This window comes from Camponotus vicinus, unplaced genomic scaffold (genome assembly GCF_025532165.1).
Source record: "Camponotus vicinus isolate PSW18456_S1 unplaced genomic scaffold, iyCamVici1.0 SCAF_4, whole genome shotgun sequence".
Lineage (NCBI taxonomy): Eukaryota > Metazoa > Arthropoda > Insecta > Hymenoptera > Formicidae > Camponotus > Camponotus vicinus.
Window position 1 is genome coordinate 6,476,039 of NW_028141976.1, and position 25,000 is coordinate 6,501,038.

The 25,000-nt window shown below is 41.1% G+C and overlaps 4 protein-coding genes across 7 annotated transcripts in view; 1 reads left to right on the top strand and 3 right to left on the bottom strand.

The window, feature by feature from the left end:
- Nucleotides 1-25,000, bottom strand: part of LOC145971001 (cytochrome P450 4C1-like) — a 59,616-nt gene that overhangs the window by 9,528 nt on the left and 25,088 nt on the right. The window contains exon 1 of one of the 4 annotated variants that reach the window (XM_083098158.1): nt 23,923-24,031. The exons of 2 other annotated variants lie outside the window; for them this stretch is intronic. The gene's annotated coding sequence lies outside the window, so the exon portion shown is untranslated. Of the gene's footprint in view, nt 1-23,922; nt 24,032-25,000 lie in introns of those variants that run through there. One more of the 4 variants, XM_083098162.1, reaches the window with a different exon arrangement.
- On the top strand, nt 12,894-14,315 carry LOC145969925 (uncharacterized). The gene has a single exon (XM_083096267.1). The coding sequence runs from the start codon at nt 13,031-13,033 to the stop codon at nt 14,165-14,167; it is 1,137 nt and encodes a 378-aa protein (XP_082952393.1). The 5' UTR covers nt 12,894-13,030; the 3' UTR covers nt 14,168-14,315.
- On the bottom strand, nt 15,816-18,394 carry LOC145970738 (uncharacterized). The gene has a single exon (XM_083097663.1). It carries the CDS (start codon nt 18,097-18,099, stop codon nt 16,708-16,710), a length of 1,392 nt encoding a protein of 463 aa, XP_082953789.1. The 5' UTR covers nt 18,100-18,394; the 3' UTR covers nt 15,816-16,707.
- Nucleotides 18,419-22,610, bottom strand: LOC145970739 (uncharacterized). The gene has a single exon (XM_083097664.1). It carries the CDS (start codon nt 20,458-20,460, stop codon nt 19,351-19,353), a length of 1,110 nt encoding a protein of 369 aa, XP_082953790.1. The 5' UTR covers nt 20,461-22,610; the 3' UTR covers nt 18,419-19,350.

Here is a 25,000-nt window from a genome sequence, read left to right on the forward strand (position 1 = left end):
TGAAATAATGGAGATGCTTTTTTCAGATTAGAAAGTAAATAGAGATACACTAAATAGAGATACTACTTATCGAAAAGTATGGATATTTGTTGTTACCATCACACTTGCTACGACTCGCGATTACAGAAAAGAGAGACACGCAATATATATGTGATACACTTAAATTATTCAAAACGTTTCACAAAAACGAACTAAACGAACAAGTAAAATTCTTTTTGATGACATCAAAGGGTAATAGACGATAATTTATTATTAGTGCTACAAATACAAATAGATGCACTTATGCAGCTACAAAGGCGCGACATTAGACTTCCGGGAAAGCCACTTTTGTGACTCTTGAGTTGATAAATTAATGGTATTTCATAAATATTAAATTAATACCATAGAAGTAAAAAATTAGAAAACCAACGAAAAAGACTCTAAAGTAATAAAGGAGCTTTCTACATCTACATAATTAGTTCTCGATAATGTTAAAAGAAAGTTCTCTGCATAAGTATATACGTTTATACACTTCTCGCAAAAATTAAGGGAGCAAAAAAAAATTCCAAATTTTTCGGTGATTTTTGACGGGCTGTATTTAGGTGAAAAATGGTCGTATCGAGGTCGTTAAAAAAGCATTTTGAAGCTCCAAGATTCTAGTTTTCAGATTTTTTGCTCAAAAATTTTTAGGAACAACAGTTTTCACGTGAACATAACAAATAGCGCGAAAAAAAATTTTTGCAAATTTTTTGCATCTTATTTTTCGGTCCACGGGCTTGGAAAAATTTTTTTGAGCTAAACCATTGCATGGGTCAGATAGCCTGTTTATCCAGCTTTAATTTCTTTTTTTAATTTTTTCTCTACGTTGATTTCTCGCGGAGCTATCGGATTTTGAATGAAAAAGGATCCTTTTGTCTTCAACCACTGATATCTCAGCAACCAATGGGCGTATCGAAAATTGAAGGGCAGTTTTGAAATCTGGAATAAATTTCCTACAAGATTCCTCCACGACTTTTGGGAAAAAAAATTTTTTCTACCCTCGGTATTGAGTTGTAAAAAGTGAAAAAAAGTGACTTTTTCCCTTGTTTTGGTAAATCGACTGCATCTTTGCAAATATTGATGGAAAGGCTGATGTTTGAAGGAATTTTTACAGCTCAATATACCCCCAATAGCCCTGTAAATCGCCAGATCGATCCACTGAGCGGGTTTTCTCGACCGATTGATCAAAATTTCAGAAAAAATTAAAGGAGCAAGATTTTTGTTGCTAAACATCGTGTAATCTCCTTAAAAATGGAAAAATTGATTTTTTTTCGACTTTTCTCACAATTCTGCATCTGTTACTGGTTAATTTTGAAAAAAAAAAAATTTTTTTTTAATTTTCAAAAAAAATTTTTTATTATGACAAAATCAATTACTGAAGTTTTCTTGCGAAAATTTTGATTTGTTACTTATCAACCGCCGGCATTTGCGTTACCCAAAGCGTACCACGTGGAGGTTGCACGGTCAGATTTACGCTTCTTTTGTGCTTACGCACATGTGTGTGTGTGGTTCTTTAAGAAAAATGAGACCCCGTGGTTCGTCAGTTCCACAGTATTTTATGACTCCAAACTCATTCTCTGAAGAGAGTGTGTGTGTGTGTGTGTGTGTTTAGTATCTAGTGTTGCCGCCTCTACTCCGAATCACCGCTTGCAACCTTGCACGCATATTCGAAATGCAATTCCGGATCATCGACTGCGGAATCCTTCGCCCAGTTGCAATTAAGGCGCGCTCTAGAGCAGCCAAATTGTTTAAATTTGGGTAATTTTCACGCAATCGACGGCCCAGGACATCCCAGACGTGCTCAATAGGATTGAGATCAGGGCTCATCGCAGGATGCCTCAACAACGTAATGTCATGTCTCTGAAAAAACTGACGTGTTATGTTCGCTGTGTGAGGGCAAGCATTATCCTGCATAAAAATGAATCCTCTCGTGTTTTGTCTTCGAGGTAACACAAACGGTCTCAAGATTTGGTCGATGTAGCGCCTAGCATTAAGGTTTTCGCGGACAATAACCAAAAGAGTTCGCGATGACCGTGAAACTCCAGCCCAAACCATCACTGATCCTCCATTGTAAGCTGCAACGGGACGAATGAAGTTTTGTGCATAACGTTCTCCCTGACGACGCCAAACTCGGGGTCTTCTGTCGTTACCGTACAGACAAAACCGAGACTCGTCAGAGAACAGAACATTACTCCATTGCCACATGTTCCAGTTCACATGTTGGCGAGCGTACGCTAGGCGAGCTCTGCAATGTGCGGGTGTTAACATTGGCCCCCGAGCAGCATTTCTGGCTCGCAATCCAGCTTCGCGAAGACGATTACCAACCGTTGATCTGGATATGTTTCGCGGTCGCCCTCGTTGTTGTTGCTGCTGTCGACGGTTTGGAAAATTCTGAGCGACAACGTTAGCTGGAACAAAAGGTTCTTGACGTACACGTCGAACGATTGCCCGATCGTCCCGACGAGTCGTTACGCGATGTCGACCTTGTCCAGCTCGTCGCTCATATCCAGCAGTTTCCAAATAACGGTTGTAGGCACGAGACACAACCGAAGAACTAATGCCCAGTCTGTCACCAACTTCCCGATATCTGTACCCCTCTTGGACAAGAGTCACTAGCTGAGCGACTTCTGGTACATATAAATGCCGCCTAGGCATGATGAAAAAATTAAAAAAAATTAAAGTTTACAAAAACTTTTCGTTAATTTTTTTTTATCGAGTTTTCAAAAAAATGATTAGTTTTGAAAAAAACTGTTGATTGGTTTTTTTTACCAAAGACGATGAGTTTTGAGAAACACTGTTTTTTTTTTTACACTTGTTAGCTTCGCAGAAAAAGTCGAGAATTTATTGCACGGAATTTCGTAGAACGAGTATTACTCGATTATGAAGCGAGTACTGACTCGATTTTGAAGCGATTGACCTTTTCAATACCTTAATTTTTCTTATTAAAATTTAATTGAATTAATAAAAAGTTGATACCCCCGAGGTGTACCCAGTACTCGTTCTTCGGTTGTGTCTCGTGCCTACAACCGTTATTTGGAAATTGCTGGATATGAGCGACGAGCTGGACAAGGTCGACATCGCGTAACGACTCGTCGGGACGATCGGGCAATCGTTCGACGTGTACGTCAAGAACCTTTTGTTCCAGCTAACGTTGTCGCTCAGAATTTTCCAAACCGTCGACAGCAGCAACAACAACGAGGGCGACCGCGAAACATATCCAGATCAACGGTTGGTAATCGTCTTCGCGAAGCTGGATTGCGAGCCAGAAATGCTGCTCGGGGGCCAATGTTAACACCCGCACATTGCAGAGCTCGCCTAGCGTACGCTCGCCAACATGTGAACTGGAACATGTGGCAATGGAGTAATGTTCTGTTCTCTGACGAGTCTCGGTTTTGTCTGTACGGTAACGACAGAAGACCCCGAGTTTGGCGTCGTCAGGGAGAACGTTATGCACAAAACTTCATTCGTCCCGTTGCAGCTTACAATGGAGGATCAGTGATGGTTTGGGCTGGAGTTTCACGGTCATCGCGAACTCTTTTGGTTATTGTCCGCGAAAACCTTAATGCTAGGCGCTACATCGACCAAATCTTGAGACCGTTTGTGTTACCTCGAAGACAAAACACGAGAGGATTCATTTTTATGCAGGATAATGCTTGCCCTCACACAGCGAACATAACACGTCAGTTTTTTCAGAGACATGACATTACGTTGTTGAGGCATCCTGCGATGAGCCCTGATCTCAATCCTATTGAGCACGTCTGGGATGTCCTGGGCCGTCGATTGCGTGAAAATTACCCAAATTTAAACAATTTGGCTGCTCTAGAGCGCGCCTTAATTGCAACTGGGCGAAGGATTCCGCAGTCGATGATCCGGAATTGCATTTCGAATATGCGTGCAAGGTTGCAAGCGGTGATTCGGAGTAGAGGCGGCAACACTAGATACTAAACACACACACACACACACACACTCTCTTCAGAGAATGAGTTTGGAGTCATAAAATACTGTGGAACTGACGAACCACGGGGTCTCATTTTTCTTAAAGAACCACACACACACATGTGCGTAAGCACAAAAGAAGCGTAAATCTGACCGTGCAACCTCCACGTGGTACGCTTTGGGTAACGCAAATGCCGGCGGTTGATAAGTAACAAATCAAAATTTTCGCAAGAAAACTTCAGTAATTGATTTTGTCATAATAAAAAATTTTTTTTGAAAATTAAAAAAAATTTTTTTTTTTTTTCAAAATTAACCAGTAACAGATGCAGAATTGTGAGAAAAGTCGAAAAAAAATCAATTTTTCCATTTTTAAGGAGATTACACGATGTTTAGCAACAAAAATCTTGCTCCTTTAATTTTTTCTGAAATTTTTATCAATCGGTCGAGAAAACCCGCTCAGTGGATCGATCTGGCGATTTACAGGGCTATTGGGGGTATATTGAGCTGTAAAAATTCCTTCAAACATCAGCCTTTCCATCAATATTGCAAAGATGCAGTCGATTTACCAAAACAAGGGAAAAAGTCACTTTTTTTCACTTTTTACAACTCAATACCGAGGGTAGAAAAAATTTTTTTTCCCAAAAGTCGTGGAGGAATCTTGTAGGAAATTTATTCCAGATTTCAAAACTGCCCTTCAATTTTCGATACGCCCATTGGTTGCTGAGATATCAGTGGTTGAAGACAAAAGGATCCTTTTTCATTCAAAATCCGATAGCTCCGCGAGAAATCAACGTAGAGAAAAAATTAAAAAAAGAAATTAAAGCTGGATAAACAGGCTATCTGACCCATGCAATGGTTTAGCTCAAAAAAATTTTTCCAAGCCCGTGGACCGAAAAATAAGATGCAAAAAATTTGCAAAAATTTTTTTTCGCGCTATTTGTTATGTTCACGTGAAAACTGTTGTTCCTAAAAATTTTTGAGCAAAAAATCTGAAAACTAGAATCTTGGAGCTTCAAAATGCTTTTTTAACGACCTCGATACGACCATTTTTCACCTAAATACAGCCCGTCAAAAATCACCGAAAAATTTGGAATTTTTTTTTGCTCCCTTAATTTTTGCGAGAAGTGTATTTATTCATGTTATCATTACTGCTCTTAGGCTTGAAATTTCATAAATCTATGTTCAGAATTAGAATCAGCGACATCAAAAACACTATGTATTTTTGAGAAAATAAAAAATTTTTTTATATTTGACCGTCCGTTGTCTGCCAAGAAAGCTACTTTTGTGGCTTTAAACAAATCTCAAAATTCTTCGCAATGCACTGCAAATTTCAATGTGTTAATGTAACTTATTTCATTTGTGTAATTTCCAAAAAACACGTTTATCCATGTTATTTAAATACATATAAATGTGTAATGTATTAATTTTATACAAATCTTACGTGTTATAATGAGAATATGTACTCTCTAAAAGTGAATCAGTGAAAATAACACTAATTTAAACAGTAAAATAAGATTTCACTGAGAATCAGTGAGTATTTTACTGATTTTCAGTGGAAACGCTTATTTTTTTGTTATTTTATCTTATATCTCACTGATTATGAGTAGGTATACAAGGCGGGTTCTAACTCGGGGATCTCAGGGGGGGTGAGGGGAGAGGGGAACCGGGGGGAGGGGTAATGACGTCACGCGGAGGGGGTAATGACGTCACGCGCGGGGGGAGGGGTAATGACGTCACGCGGGGGTGGTGGTGTATGACGTCACGCGCGGGGGGGATGACGTCACGCGGGAGGGGGGTTGATGACGTCACGCGGGGGTAATGACGTCTCGCGGGGGGGAGGGGGTAATGACGTCACGCGGGGAGGGGTAATGACGTCACGCGGGGAGGGGTAATGACGTCACGCGGGGGGTAATGACGTCACGCGGGGGAGGGGTTGATGGCGTCACGCGGAGGGGGGTTGATGACGCCACGCGGGGGGTAATGACGTCCCGCGGGGGGGGGGGGGGGTAATGACGTCACGCGGGGAGGGGTAATGATGTCACGCGGGGGAGGGGTTGATGGCGTCACGCGGGAGAGAGGTAATGACGTCACGCCGGGGGGGGGGTAATGACGTAACGCGGGGGAGAGGGACCTCCCGGTACACCCCTCACCCCTCACCCCCCTCACCCCAATATAAGTAACAGCTCTCGCGGTAGCCCACCCCCTCACCCCTCACCCCTCACCCCAAATCGCAAGTAATATTATATTACATGCCCAGTTATCGCAATGATAAGTAATTTTATCGCAATGATAAGTAATATTATATTACATACCCGGTTATATCGCAATGATAAATTATGTTATCGCAATGATAAGTAATATTATATTATATTACCCGGTTATCGCAATGATAAGTAATTTTATCGTAATGATAAGTAATATTATATTACATGCCCGGTTATCGCAATGATAAGTAATATTATATTACCCGGTTATCGCAATGATAAGTAATTTTATCGCAATGATAAGTAATATTATATTACATGCCCGGTTATCGCAATGATAAGTAATATTATATTACATACCCGGTTATCGCAAGTATAAGTAATATTATATTACATACCCGGCTATCGCAATGATAAGTAATTTTATCGCAATGTTAAGTAATATTATATTACATATCCTAACGCGTTGGAACATGTTTTCGCAAACAAACGGCGACCCCCAGAATCATCTTCCACGATTTTTTCTCGGAAGGAATGCAACGCGTATCAGCGCCGATGTTCGGCTGCTTCGCGCCTTTGTTTCAAAGATAAGAAAGGATTAGATGAAATATATATAAGGAGAATTGGATGTTTTATCGCAAGTATAAGTAATATTATATTACATACCCGTTTATCGCAGTGATAAGTAATATTATATTACATACCCTAACGCGTCGGGACATGTTTTCGCAAACAAAATAGCTCTCCCCGGTACACCCCCTCACCCCCTATAAACAATATAAACAGCGGTATTTCTTTGAAGAGGATTGGGTGGGTGGGAATACGTGCGAAGAAATTACATGATTTAGACTTATCTAATCTCTTTATTCTTCTTTTTATACATATTTTTTTTCTTACACACTATGTGGATTAAAAGCTAAAGCTGCCAGCTCGCAATCGACGAGTTGATCCTTGTTGAAGGTGTCGCTAGCGCGTATTACATTCGATACTTCTTTCGGATCCGTTACAGTGGACGCGATATTGGAGAATAGCGTAAATTTGACATCAACTGTCTCGGTCACTCTAATCAATCGATCAAAAGTTACATCTATACATTGATCGAGATCGAACATACGGTGTAACGTCGATTCGATCATCATGCGTACGTATGAAGATTCGAGACTTATGAGTTTAGTGTCGTTAATCGTATGAACTCGCACTGTTAGCAGTCCAACACTTATAAAATTGTAGATGTCTTGAGAGCCGTTCCGAAGGAGATTTAGAATGTTATGACGTTGCTCACAGAGTCCCTTCCACGTTTCGAAAGATAATATCAGTTCTTTTCCCCGATGATCTCTTATGGCAATCACCACGTAACTCGGCGGACCCACGTTGATACCAATTTCAAGGAATTTGAATTCCGTAGCAGTCAATGCGTATCGTCTACCTAGTATACGAACCGCACGACGCTCCAACGAAATGCTACGGGAAAAATTAAAATTAAATAATAGTAATAATAATAAAATTTGTAAAAATAGAAAAATAGAGAAAGAAGTTAAACGAAACTTACTCGTCACATTTCTTCTCAAACAATGGAGTTTTATCACGACTCGACACGTAATTATTCACGCGTCTTCCGATGCTGCCGCTGCTGCTGCTTCTTTCGACGTAGTACATTTCTCTGGGGGGGTTATGAAAAGTGAACCACCAAGTGAACGGTTAACGCGACACTGATCGTACAGGAATTAAGTGTATACGTGACGCTCATCTTCCAAAAGTATAATGTGGTGGGGGATCAATGCTTCTAACGCTTTGAAATTTAGGAGAAGGGGGAGACGGCGCTCGGACAAAAGAATTCTTAGAAACGCAAGGAAAGGATTAGGGTGGGGAAATAAGAGATAACACATATTAATGTTTACATATTTTATTTTTCTTGCAATTCTTTCTGGCGTTGCGACCACCAGTTAAATATTTTGAATACATTTTGTAATGCGCAATTCTTAACATGTTTTCCACATCGCATACTATTGGTAATATCTAATTTATTTAGAGAATCAATATCTTCGTAATCTGCATCCAAGGTTTCAATGATATAGCCGTTTCCCGCATCGTCTAGTATATCGGTAAGCCATTCTCGCTTTTCAAGTCCTTTAACGTACACGACAGACGATTCTTCTTCTTCTTCTTCTTCTTCTTCTTCTTCGTGTATCGTACCAACGACAGCTGTTGTAATTACACGCTGAGCCAAGCCATACGGAACGTTTCCGTCTTCCCATTGTAATCCGTGATGATTTCTAATCAGCCATGAGACTTGACATCGCTCAGATTTTGTAAGCACTCTCTACGGTACGGGACTTGCGAAAAAGTAATGCGAGAGAACATATCCCTTTCTCAGGATTGCCGCTTCCTTCACGACAAAATTTCTCCCGACAATAAATCCTTGCAGATCCACAAACGTTGGTACGGACATGACGAGATCTCTCTCGTCGCGAGGAATGACGACACTCTAAAACCAACGCCTCGCAACACTTTGATTTATATATCCTGCTCCTCTTCTCCTCTCTCTCTTGTGTCGCGAACACTTAGATGATTTTGCGTACAACGTTGGTCAACGGATTGTACTGGATCACGCGATCGTGTATGATGAGACAGTACGCAGTGGTATTCGTCGGCACGTTCTCCTTACACTCGAATTCCAATCTCACATCCACGGTTGCGCTCTTGACCGATTCGTTTTGTCGAGAACAATCGATAATCACGAACGGACCGTTACGTAGAAACATCGAGACGGTGAGACTCGGCTCGAGATACTCGTATCCGTAATAATTCTTGCAGAAGCGCGTGTACGTGTCGTACAGAATGGACCATCTGTTTTTATCGAAATCCAGGTTCATATCATCGTACGGATAACATTCCGAGTTCAGATAGAGTTTCACGTTGATCAATTTGCAGTCGTCGAATCGACTCGTATCCTCAGACATAACATTCTTCCGGCCTGTTTGCAGAGCGAAGACAACGTAGCGTGGTTTCTCCAGCTGAGTCGCGGTCTTAATGGCCCACGAATGCTTGGTTGTACGCTGCAATAGCGGATACTCGTATAGATCCCACGAGCGAAAACCCATGCTGAGATATCGTCCACTTTCCAGAGCACGCAGCATCGACAGTTTTTCGATCTCGCTCAACAGCACGTGTGGCATTCGCCATTGTATCTTGAATATGTTGATCGCAGGCTCCAGCGTTGAATCTCCAAGCAGACAATTGTTGTCGTTGCGCGATCGTATTAAGATCAATTCGTGACGAGCGTTAATCACCACGCGTTTGTAATCCTCGCAAAATCCCAATAACATGTAGAGCGGTACGCAAAAATTGAAGTGACCATTCGCATTGGTCGACGCATCCCAGCCGGTGTTCCTCATAATAACGCTTCTATCGGATGATATCGTTACATAGTTTTTGAGAGTAGTAGTTATTCCTACGTTTCTATTGCGATCAATCTCAACGCCATCGAGTTCGTATCGAATCTCATCGAACATGAATGCGACGCAATTATTTCCCAGTGCCACATCAACTCCTCCGTCAGCTGATGGTCTGTTTTTCGTTAGTTCTCCCTCGATGTATAGGAAACTCTCATACGGCAACGTATACAGATCCTGTTGTTGTATGGGTATTCTTATCTCGTCACTGTATCCGAACGTTGTATTGGCGAACGGGTTGTACGTGTGAGTCTCGATCTTGACGATACGATCGTCGAAGATTGGCGCGTCACCGATGTTGAGGATGCCGGTCATCGTTCAGCTGTTTCGCACCGCGAATCCCAAAGATTGTAAAAACGCAACGTTCGATGCGCTGAGTTTCTTTTTCTTGAATGATTGGATATTAGCGAACGTCGACGTTGTTGTTGTTGTAGCTGGCCTCGTAAAGATTGCGTTATCTCTCACGTCTTTCGATCCGTTCAACATGAGCATCTCATACGTCGCATACGTATGTTATCGCCGTAGCCGTCGTACGTGTAATCTTACGGTGATCTCTTCTCCTCGAAAATCGAGCAATCGTCCGTTCTGGTTGACAACGCGTAGCGTTAAATCCGTAATGCTCCGCGCGATGATCGGTAGGTAAATGATCTGCGCTGGCGTTTCCGATATCTTATATCCCGGTGGTATCCTCGGTGAAAATTCATGTATCGTATGAACGAGTTTGCCGTTGTTGTACGCGCCCGCGGTCACGTTACACTCTACGCGGATAATATTCACGTTGATAATGTTAATCGGCATGTTCGATTTGTACCATTTTCGCGGCTCGAGAATACGATTCGAGAATCCTAGCAACGATCCAATGTTGTCGGGCTTGCTAAAGTTTATTCTGTATGCGCATTTGATCTCGCTCCTCATCGTATTGTAATTAGCGCGGAGCACTATCGGATATTCTCCATCTTCATAGTCACCGTCGTCAATGTGTTTCTTATCGCGATGTTTCCGTGAAATTGCATGTTTCAAAAATGCATGTATATCTCGCAACTCGTAGGATCCCTCGGGAATCGTAATTTCCGCGTCGTCTTTGCCAAAATAAAATTTATTATTCGAGGAATTCACATTCGGTATCGTGTGATAAGTCTCAAAATCCGTTAGACCGAGCTCGTATGCATCATCGCCCAAATCTACGGCGGGAAAGAAGTTTGCCGCGAGAACGCTACTCTTCCCAGTCAACGTGAATGTCATAGACATGTCGGTAAAACTGTTTAACGAATACTGAATTAAATAGCGCAATATCAGTCTTTAAATTCACACGTATCGACCGTTCGAAGAAACTGCAAGCACAATTGTCCGCAGATGCTCTGATCGTAAGTTTGAACAGATGTGTGATTGTACTGTATCTTCGTTACGTTTCGTCCGAAATATCGCACCAATTCATTCGGTGGTCGAAGATTGCCGAAACTGTCGAAATATACGACACGATCTCCCCTCTTTGCGTACGCTACCCAATGAGTACCCGGTCCTTCGACGCTATCCAAATTTACGATACCGCTCTCGTTTCGAAATATACCACCGATCGGTAAAGAGTCGCGCATGAAAACACCTCTAAAATATGGAATGCGCACACGTCTTGCCAGTTGTAGCAATTGTACGTTGGTAGTTGCGCCCTGCGGCATTTTTAGCGTCTCTTTGACATTTTTTTTTTTTTCTTCTCGTTGACACTCCTCGTCCGTATTTGTAAGGAGCGAGATATAATCCGCGACCTTCCATGGCGCGATTGTGACGTAGCATCTCTTGCAAGTGACGTTGCGCGGCTTTTCCGTTGTTCACCGCCTTCGCTACACCCGCCGCTCCACCGATCAGGGATCCGAGCGCACCCAACATTGGTAGAATCGGCAACACGCCGCCGCGTTTCGCTACCGGAAGTATTCGTTTCTTCGCCGTATTTTTCTTCGTCTTCGTCTTCGTCTTTGTCCTCTTCATACCCATACCGAGCTTCGTCTTGGCTTTCATCGCTGCCCAGACAGCTGTGGCGGCGGCTCTCTCACCGAGAGTCGAATCTCCCGCACCGATGCGATTTCGCGCTTTCTCGGCGAGTATCCTATCCGCCGCGTGTCTCTCGGTGAGATCGTTGCTCCGAGAGTATGCTATATCGTGTTCACGACACGCCGCGTCCAATGGATTGATACCACGATCGCCTCTGGCTAATCGCTTCTGCAACCGCGTGCCTGGACCGCAAAACTGATAGCCGGGAATATGAAATTCGATCGGAAGCGCGTTTATCGCACGATTTAAGAGACCGCTGCCTCTCACAATTCTCGCTGACATACGTAGCAATCTTTTATTAACGGTGGCGGACCGTCGATGTGCGTTCGCTGCCACGGCTGATTGTAATGTCGCATGCACGAACGATATTGTTGAACCTCCGAATCAGCCTTTATATATTCTGGAAGCTTGTCCCATAATCGTTCCACGTAATCACCAAAATTTTGCAGTAAAACAATCTTTGGGATATACTGCAGTTGCTCGGCGGTAAGCCGGAAAATGTCTCTTTCATCCGACAGAAGGAGAAACATTTTTGATACTGAGCGGTTTCGAGTCGAGACACCTCTATAAATAGGTCTCCCCCCTCGCGATCATTTGCAAAATTGATTCGAAAGAGAAAACATGCGGTTCGTACGACAACCTTTGACGATACGCGTGACGAATTGCGATGACAGATTACGATCAATGGGGGACAACGCGGAGATGCGCAGATACGGTACGATGCTACCGACTACTATACGCGCGATCGTTTGCGGCCCCTCGAATTGCGGTAAAACCAACGTTCTGATAAGTCTACTGGAAAGTCCGCACGGTGTACGTTTCGAGAACGTGTACGTGTACTCGAAGTCGCTGCAACAGCCGAAATATCGATATCTGGAGAATTTGTTGACGCCGATCGACGAAATCGACTACTTTACGTTCTCGAATAACAGTGACATCATTCCACCGAGCGAGGCATGTCCAAACTCGATTTTCGTTTTCGATGATGTGGCGTGCGACAAGCAAGATACGATAAGAGAGTACTTTGCAATGGGTCGTCACTCGAACGTCGACTGCTTCTATCTCTGTCAGACGTACGCGAGAATACCAAAACATCTTATACGCGACAACGCGAACCTGCTGATCTTGTTTAAACAGGATGGTACCAACTTGAAACACGTGTACAACGATCACGTGAATACCGACATGTCGTACGAGGATTTCAGTGAATTATGTTGTACTTGGCAGCAAAGGTATGGATTCCTAGTGATAGATAAGGACAGCTCGCTTACGAACGGGCGATACAGAAAAGGATTTAACGTGTTCGCGATACCGCGAAACGATTAGTCGCTGCCGACATTCCGTCGAGAGGGGTGAAACGCTCGACACTCCGTCGACATGGCTGGAAGTGATAATATTCGCGAGCGTGAAAAGCTTGCGAAGCAGATTGAGAAAACGAGCGAATCGATCCGCAAGAAACATCGCGCTTTGAAGACCGGTAAGATCGACGACGATATCGCGGTCAAGACCCATTTTGGGCCTATTATCGAGCCACTGCAAAAGATCGCCGGCAACTCTAGCTCAATCGCGGTGAAAAACGAGCCGGAGAGTAACGCTGACGCGAAGATTAAAACGTTACCCATCAAGCGGTACAAGAAGGAAGAGGAGGAGGAGGAGGTGGAGGTGGTGGATGCAACACCGAAAAAGAGGAAACAATGGAAGGCGAATCGTTTGTTATCGACACCGCGTACATCCGATCTATCGGATGCTTTACTGGATGAACCGCCGATAACCTCTACACCGTCAGTGACAACGAGAATCGTACAACCCACGATCAACCCTGAATCACTCGCAATCGAAAATGTTTTCGAAACCACGGGCAACCCGCTCGAAACATCTGTTCGAAACAGGTTACAAACGTCGGAAGATCAAGAAGTGTTACGAGAGCACTTGGGACCACTGGGACAAAAGTACATGAGCGCTCTCCTTAGTGGCGACAAAAAAAACAAGATCGATCACGTGTACGGTGTCTATTTCGACGAGAATGAAATGCGTCTCGGTAACAAACGATTCGACATTGATAGAGATGACTCTATAATCATTGACAAAGTGAGGTATATCGGTACACCTGGATTATACGAGTTGATCTTCAAGAGAATTCCCGATGACGTCGTATACACTGAGGACGATATGCAAAAATATAAGAGCATATTAATGGCGACGAGTGCGCATAAACGCAAATATAATGCGCAAGGTCGATTAAATAGCAACAAGGGATACAAGTATAAACAAATTATCGCACCGTTGATGTCGATCGAATCGAAAAAAAATAAATCCGGAACGGGAGTATTCATGCCTCGCGCGATGACGCTAACCGACAATAAGATCGATTACGTGCACTGGGACGACCCCAACGAGCTAGTGGATCGGCTACGATTGCTCGACGCTTCGCACCGAGCTGGCCACAACGCTCACGACAACGAGATCCTGTCGATCCTAGAGGAACTTCGCGAAGCCGGCCTTATTATAAATTAAACGGTGTCTCGACATAACTTATCAGTCGATCGATGTCACTCGCATCGAAAAAAATGCCTATCAACAAATTTGGATTATTCGAACGGAGAAATGATGCGATCGACACAAGCAATCGTTGGGGTAAAGTGGTGACGAGTTACTTGCGTCAAAACGCTCTATGTCGCGTCGCTACGGACTATGACGCGAGGTCGCGCAAAATTCGCCGTGTAGCGCAACCTGAGGCCGATACCGATGCAGTCAACAAACTGTACGTGGAACAATGCGTTAAAACGTTGAAGAATCAACAGAAAGAATCAGACGAGAAGCTGACTGCGTTCGAGAAGGACATGCGAGCTTTACAGACTGCTATAAACGAGCTTCGGCGTGCGATTAACACTAATTCAGAAACGGTTATCAACCTGTAATGAGCGGTTGTAGTGAACGGCTTAGGAGTGGCTATTGTACACTTATTGAGCATCTACAAAGGCTTATCGAACATCTACGAAAGGTTGTCAAACGACTACAAACGGTTATGGAACGGCTATCAAACTACAATGAGTGGCAGTGATCGAAGAGGAAACGGCTGCGAACGAGGCTACGACCAATTCAAGAACAACTGCGAACGAGGCTACGCGCACCTCAAGGACGGCTGCGAACAAGGCTATGAACACGTCAGGAACGGTTACATACGAGGCGGCATACAACTCCGGAACGGTTACGAACGGGTCAGAAACGATTGCCAACGAGGCTACGAACGGGTCAGAAACGACTGTGAACGAGGCTACGGACTACTTAGAAGCGACTACCAACAGGGTCAAGGACGGCAACAAACGGGTGAACGACGGCAGTGAACGACTATCGAACGTGTGAGGAACGTCTATCGAACGCCAACGAACGGGCCAGGAACGTCTATCGAACGTCTATCGAACGACTATCGAACGTCAACGATGGATCGGCGATCGGGAATAACCGGGGAAGCGAAGAAACAACATAGTTTAGAGAAACGGCAGTTGGTGAACAAACTGCACGCATCGGCGAGAAAAAATTTTCCCCGAAGACACGTCATAGTGCGGGGATACGATGACCTGTGGCAAGCTGACATCGTCGAGATGCGTCCGTACTCTCGTTTCAACAGAGGTTACCACTACATACTCACAGTCATCGATGCGTTGAGCAAGCACGCGTGGGCTGTACCACTCAAGAGTAAAGGCGGAAGCGAGACAGCTGACGCTATCGCCGAGATAATTCGAGATAGCAAGAGATGTCCGAAAAACATACAGACCGATAAAGGGAAGGAATTTTATAATGCCGACGTGCAACGGCTCGTGCGAAAACATAACATCAATCACTATTCTACGTATTCGGTATTGAAGGCATCGATCGTTGAGCGATTCAATCGCACGCTGAAAAACGACATGTGGAAGATGTTTACGCTGAACGGATCTTACAAGTGGATCCACGCGTTGCCGCGACTCGTATCGGATTACAACGCGCGCAAGCATCGAACGATCGGTATGCGACCCGTCGACGTTACCCCCGCGATCGCTGAAAGACTCATGACTACGGTGTACAACCGCGTAAATATCGCGGGTCCGACGAAATTCAGAGTAGGTGACTCGGTACGCGTTAGCAAGTACAAGACAATTTTCGAGAAGGGTTACACGCCAAATTGGACAACCGAGGTGTTTAAAATTGTAAAAGTGCAGCATACTAATCCCGTAAGCTATTTACTCGAGGACTATCGCAAAACATCTATCGCCGGAGCGTTCTACGAGCACGAGTTGCATCGCGCGAATTATCCTGACGTATATCTCGTGGAGAAAGTACTGCGCAGGAGGGGTGACGAGGTTTACGTGAAATGGCTGGGATTTGACAATTCACACAACTCTTGGATACATAAGGACAATGTGATTTAATTAATCATACAGTGTTTATTTTTCATTTTCAAGAAAAAATATGTACAACATATAAAAATATACATGAAATATATAAAATACAAAAATCTTTATTAATACATCCTTTCCAATAATCGTATATAATACATATATGAAATACATATATACATATATACATATATACATATGAGATACATATGAAATACATATGAAATACATATACAAAAATAATATTTCATCTAATAGTATAATACACACATACACACACACACACACACACACACACACACACACACACACACACACACACAAATGTGTTTAGTAACACATTTATAATAAATTTATATTTTTATTGTAGAAAGAAACATTTATTTATACACCTTTCGTTGCGCTCCCATCCTTTGACATCTCTCTCTCTCTCTCTCGCGCGCGCGCTAGTTGTATGTCTCGCGATATCTTTGTTGCGCTCTCTCTCTGTCTCGCGCGTTAATCATAAGTCTCGCGATATCTTCGGCATGTGTCATTGTTCTTTCACGCTATCTCTTTCTCTCTCGCACTTAGATAGAATAAGTATAGTAATCTCTCTCTCTCTCTCTCTCTCTCTCTCTCTCTCTCTCTCGCATGCGCTATGATACAAAAATGTACACGGTTAAATAATTTTATATTTTATAAAGTTATCCTATAATGTCCCCACGGTAGAGTATCGGTGGTTTCGGGTACGATATACCGCTTGTCGTCGTACGGGCTCAGAGCAATTTTCGTCTCGCGAATTGTGTATACTTCGTGCAATTTAGATCTTATACAGGACTGTTGTCGCGTCATTTTGATCTCATCGTGCAAACACCGCGTGTAATCGTCGACTGTTATCGTTCTCGCGACAACGTTGCTCTTGACGCCTTTTGCCTTTTTTGTATCTTTCATACCATCGACTCGCAAAGCGTACATTTTTGCTCTAAGCCCGATGAATTCGGTCATTATCGCACCGTTATTTTCATCCTTCATCAAGCCCGGCACTTTTTTATTCACGAGCGGTATACCATACGCATTGTCCGCGGCATAATCGCTCGTATCGAATCTAGCGATATCGCGCTTCATGTTCTCGTACGCATCGACGCACTCGACGTGATATATTAGACTATCTATGTCGGTGTACATGATCTTACATTTGTCGCGATACAGGGGAGACATATACTCGTGGTGAAATTCGTACAGACACACTTTCGATATGTCGAGTATGCACATACCGACGTATATTGGTTTATAAAATTTTACTTCCAATTTGCGCAATTCTACGGCGATTAAATTTTCCGAAAAAACGCTTCGACTATGGAAATTTGGTTTGGCGATCATCGCTTCTGCGCCGTATCGTCCATCCCACTTTGTTAATAATTTTACATCGATGCGATTACGCACATTTTCCATCGTTTTGCCAAATACCGCGTTATTCATCAGTTTATATAAATTTTTTTCAAAATCATTTTTCGCGAGTGTTCTAAACTGTGTATTTAATTCAATATAATTGCAAAGCCACGGAGATTGCGTAAATTGTAATACGCGATGTATTTTTGTAACGCGAAGGCCGTGTCGCGTACATTGCTGTAGATTACGATAGTGTATGACGTAACGCTTCTTATCGTAAAGCGTTGCGAGGAGTTTGTCTTGCCGCTTGCCGGGCGGCTTGTCGCGTGTCGGACAAAACGGTAGGTCAGTGTGCGTATCGTGAAGATGTTGCGGGTACTCGAGATCGACTTCAAGGATATAACCCGTAGGCGAATCTAACGCGATCGATGCTATGTCAAAATTCGACACGTCGTCGACCCATCGAAAATCTGCATAGGGCAACGGTTGACACATTGCCCATCCGTATAAATTATTAACGTCAAAATACATCAAGTATGACGATGATTTCGATGAGTCGTACGATTGCATGTACTTGTTATTAGCACGCGCGTATCTGTTGGAACATTGGCTCAGACCACCGCGTATACCGCGTTCGATAAACATGACCATGTCGATGTCGGTAAGCAATTCGAACGTAATCTTTGTATGCTTCAACATGGCATCCCACGTGTATCCGGGGAGAGTATAGTAATACGCGGGGTCGAGTCCGTAACTTTTGATGCAACTATCGCGAAAATTTTCAAAAATATCGGCTAATAACAAGACATCGATTTTCAGGTACAAATCGCTATATTCGCCTAGCGTTCGAATGGAGAATCGCGTCCAGATGTTCTCGGCGTGCGCGTAATCGCTCTCGGATATAGTTTCACCGGTCAAGGAACTGTAGAATGATTCGCGCGGTGGTAAACATGTATCTTGCAACCTATCTACAGAGTCGACATATTCGTACGGAAAGACGCCTTTCCATGTTAAAAAACTGAAATTTTCTGCGGATAAATTTGGAAATTGTGAATGTAAAATTTTGAGTTTTTCTTTGTCTAGATAAGATGCCAATTTGTCGAGACTTGCCGTAAGAAATTTATACGAATCGATGAAGCGTAATTTTACATGATTTTTCCGTGATTTTCTTTTGTCTTCCTTACAGTCCTCCTCAACATTTTTCGTAAACGAAATATATTTTTCCTTGGTTATCGGAAGTAATTCGATTTCCCCTTCGAACGCCGTGGCTATATCCTTGATAATGAAATGCGCGTCGTAACCGGATAAATTGTGAAAGACTATGGGAATGTAAAAAGATTCTTTGTAATTTAGATTGCAATTTGAATGCGCGGGACCCCTATATCGCCCGGTCAAATGACAATGATCGCGTACACGCGTATCGTCTTCTTGCGTAAACAATTTTTCGCATATATGACAATGCGTTGCACTATGAAATTTTTCCCACTCTTCGGATGTTAAATCTACCATGGGGACATTTGTTGTTAAAATAGTCTTTACACGTAACGCTAAATTTTTAAGTTCTTCGGTGAACCACGCGATACAATCAATACTGCGGTGAGAATTATAAACGGATAACGAGTTGTCGTGCGAACAGTGTATATAATACGCTATACTATATACCTTATGATGCTGATAATTTTTTTCTTCGTCAGTCTTTGTCAACGCACATTCCAAATCGGCATAAATCACAAATGGAAGCCGCTCTTTCCTCGTGTAGTTGTTGAACTCGAGCCACTTGTCATTGTCGCTCGGCAATCGGATAGCGCAGTCGTTCATCTCCCCGCAGTCGATCATATGTGACTGCAACTTGTCCTCCGATCCGAAATAGTGCAAGCATTTGTAAAAAAAATATTTAAATTAAAGATTTATGCAATGCATTATATTTTATAATTACATAAACTATTTAAATTATACGTACCGATCACAGATATATTTTTGATTCTTGTGTTTGCTCAACTGTGAACTGACAAGTCGCGATAGATTTTTGATGCACGCGAAATGTCCGACGCTGTTGCCGTCTTCCACGTACAACAAGTTCACATGTTTGTCTTTCTTGTGTTCCGAAAGACGTATCGGAACAATGCTGTTCTCTTTCTCGATGCTGTACACGTTGATCGAGATATTGTTTGCAAGTTCAAAGTTTTTTAGTTGGTTCAACGTCATCGGAAACTCAATATTTTGTACATTTAACACCGTCGCGTAATGTGGGTACGATGATTCCCGTTCCGCATTCCTTTCGGTGGGATATAGAGCGGCCACCACTGCCCACGCGAAACACGCATTGTCTCTGGATTGCACGTTAACCACCGCTTTCTTCGCCGTAATTTCTCGCGGTAATTTAATATAACATCCCGCGCGCATAGAATTATATTTATTTACATTAACAGTCAAATTCTGTATTTGCGACAATGCCCAACCACTATCGCGTTCCTGAAATTCTTCTAGCATTGTTAGGGTGGGCTCGATAACGCGACGCTCGTACCACTCGTGCAAATCGGACGTGCGAAAGAGTTCACAGTTTCTCGTATTGATACTTTTATTCGCGCGTTTATCACCCGACACAAATTCACCGTTGAATATAGTGTTCACTTTTACACTGTTGTGTGTTTTTATAACGTCTTGCACTTGCTCGAGCACGATGTCTTTGGCATCCTCGAGAAATTGACGAGGTTCGATATAGTTTGCGTTAATCACAGCACCGGTCAGAATACGACTATCGAACGCGGTATCGATCTCTCGCCAAACGAGTCTTTCCGCGTTATTGTCGCCGCTGTAATCACCACCGCTGAGTATAAACCGTCTCTGCAATCGAGTCTTTGCACCTTCGAGTCGCGCGGTTTTAGCCACCAGAGACTGTCTACTTCCGATCGAGAGTCGCGGACGCTTGACACGGCTGCGTTCTTCGAGCTGTTTGATAAATTCCTCGCAACGCTGCAGCCATGCAAAATACTCGCCCAAGGTGGCAATTTGGCGGGACTGCTCCACCAGGTCGCGTTCAGTCTGCTCGATGTTTTCCATTTTCTTCCTGTCTTTTTTTTTCACACTTTTAAAACACTACGTCACAGTTTTCTACGGAGCACTTGCACGTGACTTTTGCACACGATAAACAATATCGTTCGCTATCTTGAACGTGAGAGAGTATATTCATACGTTTATAACGTTGAAAGCATAGGTTTAAGACATCTCCATGAACACAATGCAAAACTTTCATATCATCATCATCGGCATTGTCACAATTTTTTCGGAACATTATTTCATATCTAGGATATTTCCAACGCCTATACTGCGAAGGACGCAAATTGTTCATTATCGCCAATTCTACGCGCTTTCCAATATCTATACAAATACTAATGCCCAGAGCTTTGCCGAAACACAGAATCTTCCGTAGAATGCTCGTCGCATAGCAGTAATAGTTATTTCCATAGCTAAATTCTTCTTCTTTCTTGCACTCGTCAAACATTCGTCTGTATATTTTTTCTCGGAAGGAGTAAGACCAGTGATAAGCAGGTTCACGTTGGATACAGACCCTTTGTCCGACAATGTGGTTACTAGTTCGTGATACGCGTAAACCGAGTTCGCGATCGCGTAGAAAATGCACCGGTGATATTCGTTGCACATTCAAAAAAATTTTTTTACCCTCCAGAGTATCGATGATATCGTCTTTCAACAAATCAAAATATTCATTTTCAAAATAATCATCATCGACCTCATTATAATTAAAATTATCCATATTAAAATTAATTTTCCGTCTCGCGCACACTTTACACAGTCTTATTCAATGTTTTTTCACAGCGTGCATATTGGGCACATATTGCACGGAAATCTTATATACAAAGGCTTGCTACAACTTGAACAGAATCGGCCATCCATCGCATTAAGTGTCTCATTTTTATGCTTTCGAACAGCATACATCACTTGGCTACCCATGCCTTGCAATGCAATTATACACGAAAGACATACAGCTAAAGCACCACCCGTGGAATAATAAAAGTATATGATACAAAATTTTGTACTATGTGCGTTTAGAGCATTAATTTCCGCAACAGACACTATTTTGTTGATATATTCCGTGAAGTTTGAACTGCAGTCACTAATGCAATCACTGTCAGCCGACAACGCGTGATCTTCTTCGTCTACTTCCATTTTTATGCATTAATCACACAAATTCTTCCTAACAGAACACCGCTATACAACCGATGTGTCGATTGGCGTTCAAATCACGTACTATGATTTGATGCGCTTCAATCCTCCTTATATATATTTCATCTAGTCCTTTCTTATCTTTGAAACAAAGGCGCGAAACAGTCGAACATCGGCGCTGTTACGCGTTGCATTCCTTCCGAGAAAAAAATCGTTGAAGATGATTCTGGGGGTCGCCATTTGTTTGCGAAAACATGTCCCGACGCGTTAGGGTATGTAATATAATATTACTTATCATTGCGATAAAATTACTTATCATTGCGATAACCGGGTATGTAATATAATATTACTTATACTTGCGATAAAACATCCAATTCTCCTTATATATATTTCATCTAATCCTTTCTTATCTTTGAAACAAAGGCGCGAAGCAGCCGAACATCGGCGCTGATACGCGTTGCATTCCTTCCGAGAAAAAATCGTGGAAGATGATTCTGGGGGTCGCCGTTTGTTTGCGAAAACATGTCCCGACGCGTTAGGGTATGTAATATAATATTACTTATCATTGCGATAAAATTACTTATCATTGCGATAACCGGGTATGTAATATAATATTACTTATACTTGCGATAACCGGGTATGTAATATAATATTACTTATCATTGCGATAACCGGGCATGTAATATAATATTACTTATCATTGCGATAAAATTACTTATCATTGCGATAACCGGGTAATATAATATTACTTATCATTGCGATAACCGGGCATGTAATATAATATTACTTATACTTGCGATAACCGGGCATGTAATATAATATTACTTATCATTGCGATAAAATTACTTATCATTGCGATAACCGGGTAATATAATATAATATTACTTATCATTGCGATAACATTATTTATCATTGCGATATAACCGGGTATGTAATATAATATTACTTATCATTGCGGTAAAATTACTTATCATTGCGATAACCGGGCATGTAATATAATATTACTTGCGATTTGGGGTGAGGGGTGAGGGGCGAGGGGGTGGGCTACCGCGAGAGCTGTTACTTATATTGGGGTGAGGGGGGTGAGGGGTGAGGGGTGTACCGGGGAGGCACCTCTCCCCCGCGTGACGTCATTACCCCCCCCGGCCTGACGTCATTACCCCTCCCCCGCGTGACGTCATTACCCAGGTAGCACACGGTCGTTTTATATACGTTTCTTAAACGTATCCAACATTTTTTAACCGTAAAGCATTAATAAGAAACGTTCCTATAGAAATGCTTTTAAAACCATAGTTAAGGAAACGTATTTTTCACGTTTCTATAGACAAAATAAAAATTAATTTTTATTAATTTCAAATTAATTTAAAACTATATATACATATGTACATACATATACATATACATATACATACATACATACATACATATACATATATATATATATATATATATATATATATATATAATTATGAAAACTATATTAATTTCTATTTACAAATATATGAATAAGATCACTAGGAATCAGTATTTCATTGAAATCTAATAGAAACACTTATTTTTTGTTATTTTATCTTATATCTCATTAATTATAGTCAGTGGAAGTAAAATTTCACCGCAAAATCAGTAATCGCTAGTTCGTTTGTTTACCGCTACGGTGCGCTATTTTTCTCGTACTTAAGTTTTAGTCATGAGAATTATATAAAGCTTGCAAAAGACGACAGATAAAATTAAAAATATCACTTCGATTTAATTTCTGATACAGTTTCAATAGAGGAACTTCAGATATTAAATCGATTTTACAAGTCGGACATGTTCGGCCAATAAACGAAAATGATTCGTTCATTATCTATTTAAGATGCATGTTCAATACGCACCTAAATATAAATAAAATGTTTAACTTCATAGTCTTTTATTAAAAAAATTTATCTTATGAACATTTTATTTTTTTTAAATATTTTATTTTATTTTTCCAACTTTAATTTTTCTATTTTTCTCTAATAATAATCATTTAATTTTAATTCCAAAGTTAGATATAAACTGATAAGATTATTTAGAATAAGAAAAAATATATAATGTGTATTTCTTTGTAAAAAATATAAATATATTTTTATAAATTTCAAACAAGCACTTTATTGTAATGTACCATTAATTTGAAACCTATACATTTTAAATATATTAAATTAATGCATTTAAATATGATTAAGTAACACGTTTTAATGTATTAAATTAAAATATATCAAGTGCATAAGTTATGCAGCAGGAAACGTATAAAAAGGGCTTCAGCTAATTTACACATTTATACGTGTAAATATAACATATTAAGATTTGCAGTGTACTTACCTTATCGAAAAGTATGGGTATTTGTTGTTACACTTGCTACGACTCGCGATTACAGAAGAGAGAAACACGCAATATATATGTGCGATACACTTAAAATATTCAAAACGTTTCATAAAAACTGGAACTAAACGAACAAAAAAAATTGTTTTTTATGACATCAAAAAGTAATATATATAATAATTTATTATCAGTGCTACAAAAACAAATGATACGCTTATGCAGCTACAGAGGCATAACATTATACTGCAAATCTTAATATGTTTTATTTACATATAAAAAGAGCTTCATCTAATTTACACATGTATAAATGTGTAAATTAGATGAAGCTCTTTTCATACGTTTCCTGCTACATAACTTATATGCACTTGATATATTTTAATTTAATACATTAAAACGTGTTAATTAATCATATTTAAATGCATTAATTTAATATATTCAAAATGCATAGGTTTCAAATTAATGGTACATTACAATTAAGTGTTTGTTTGAAATTTATAAAAATATATTTATATTTTTTACAAAGAAATACACATTATATATTTTTTCTTATTCTAAATAACCTTATCAGTTTATATCTAACTTTGGAATTAAAATTAAATGTTTATTATTAGAGAAAAATAGGAAAATTAAAGTTAGAAAAATAAAATAAAATATTAAAAAAAAATAAAAAGTTCATAAGATAAATTTTTTTAATAAAGGACTATATAAAATTAAAAATTTTATTTATATTTACATGCATATTAGAACCAATGATGCCAGAACGTATACGCTGGCAATCGGCATCCGTGAGTGGAGGGAGTAACAGACATGTATGCGTAAGCGTACGTATGAGCTCGGCGCTTCGGCTAGCTTCGGATAGTAGAAAAGGACAGAATACAGTTTTCTGTCTCCTTCCTACTAAGCTGGCAACGGACGGGCGACGCTGCTCGCTTCTCGCTATCTCGATACGTGCGGCAGCGTTAAATGTTTTCCCTTATAGCTTTTTATATCATATATTTTTCATAACTGATAAATATATTATACATTTATCAGTTGTAAGAAAATATCGATATATTTTTTTCATATAAAAAATTAAATC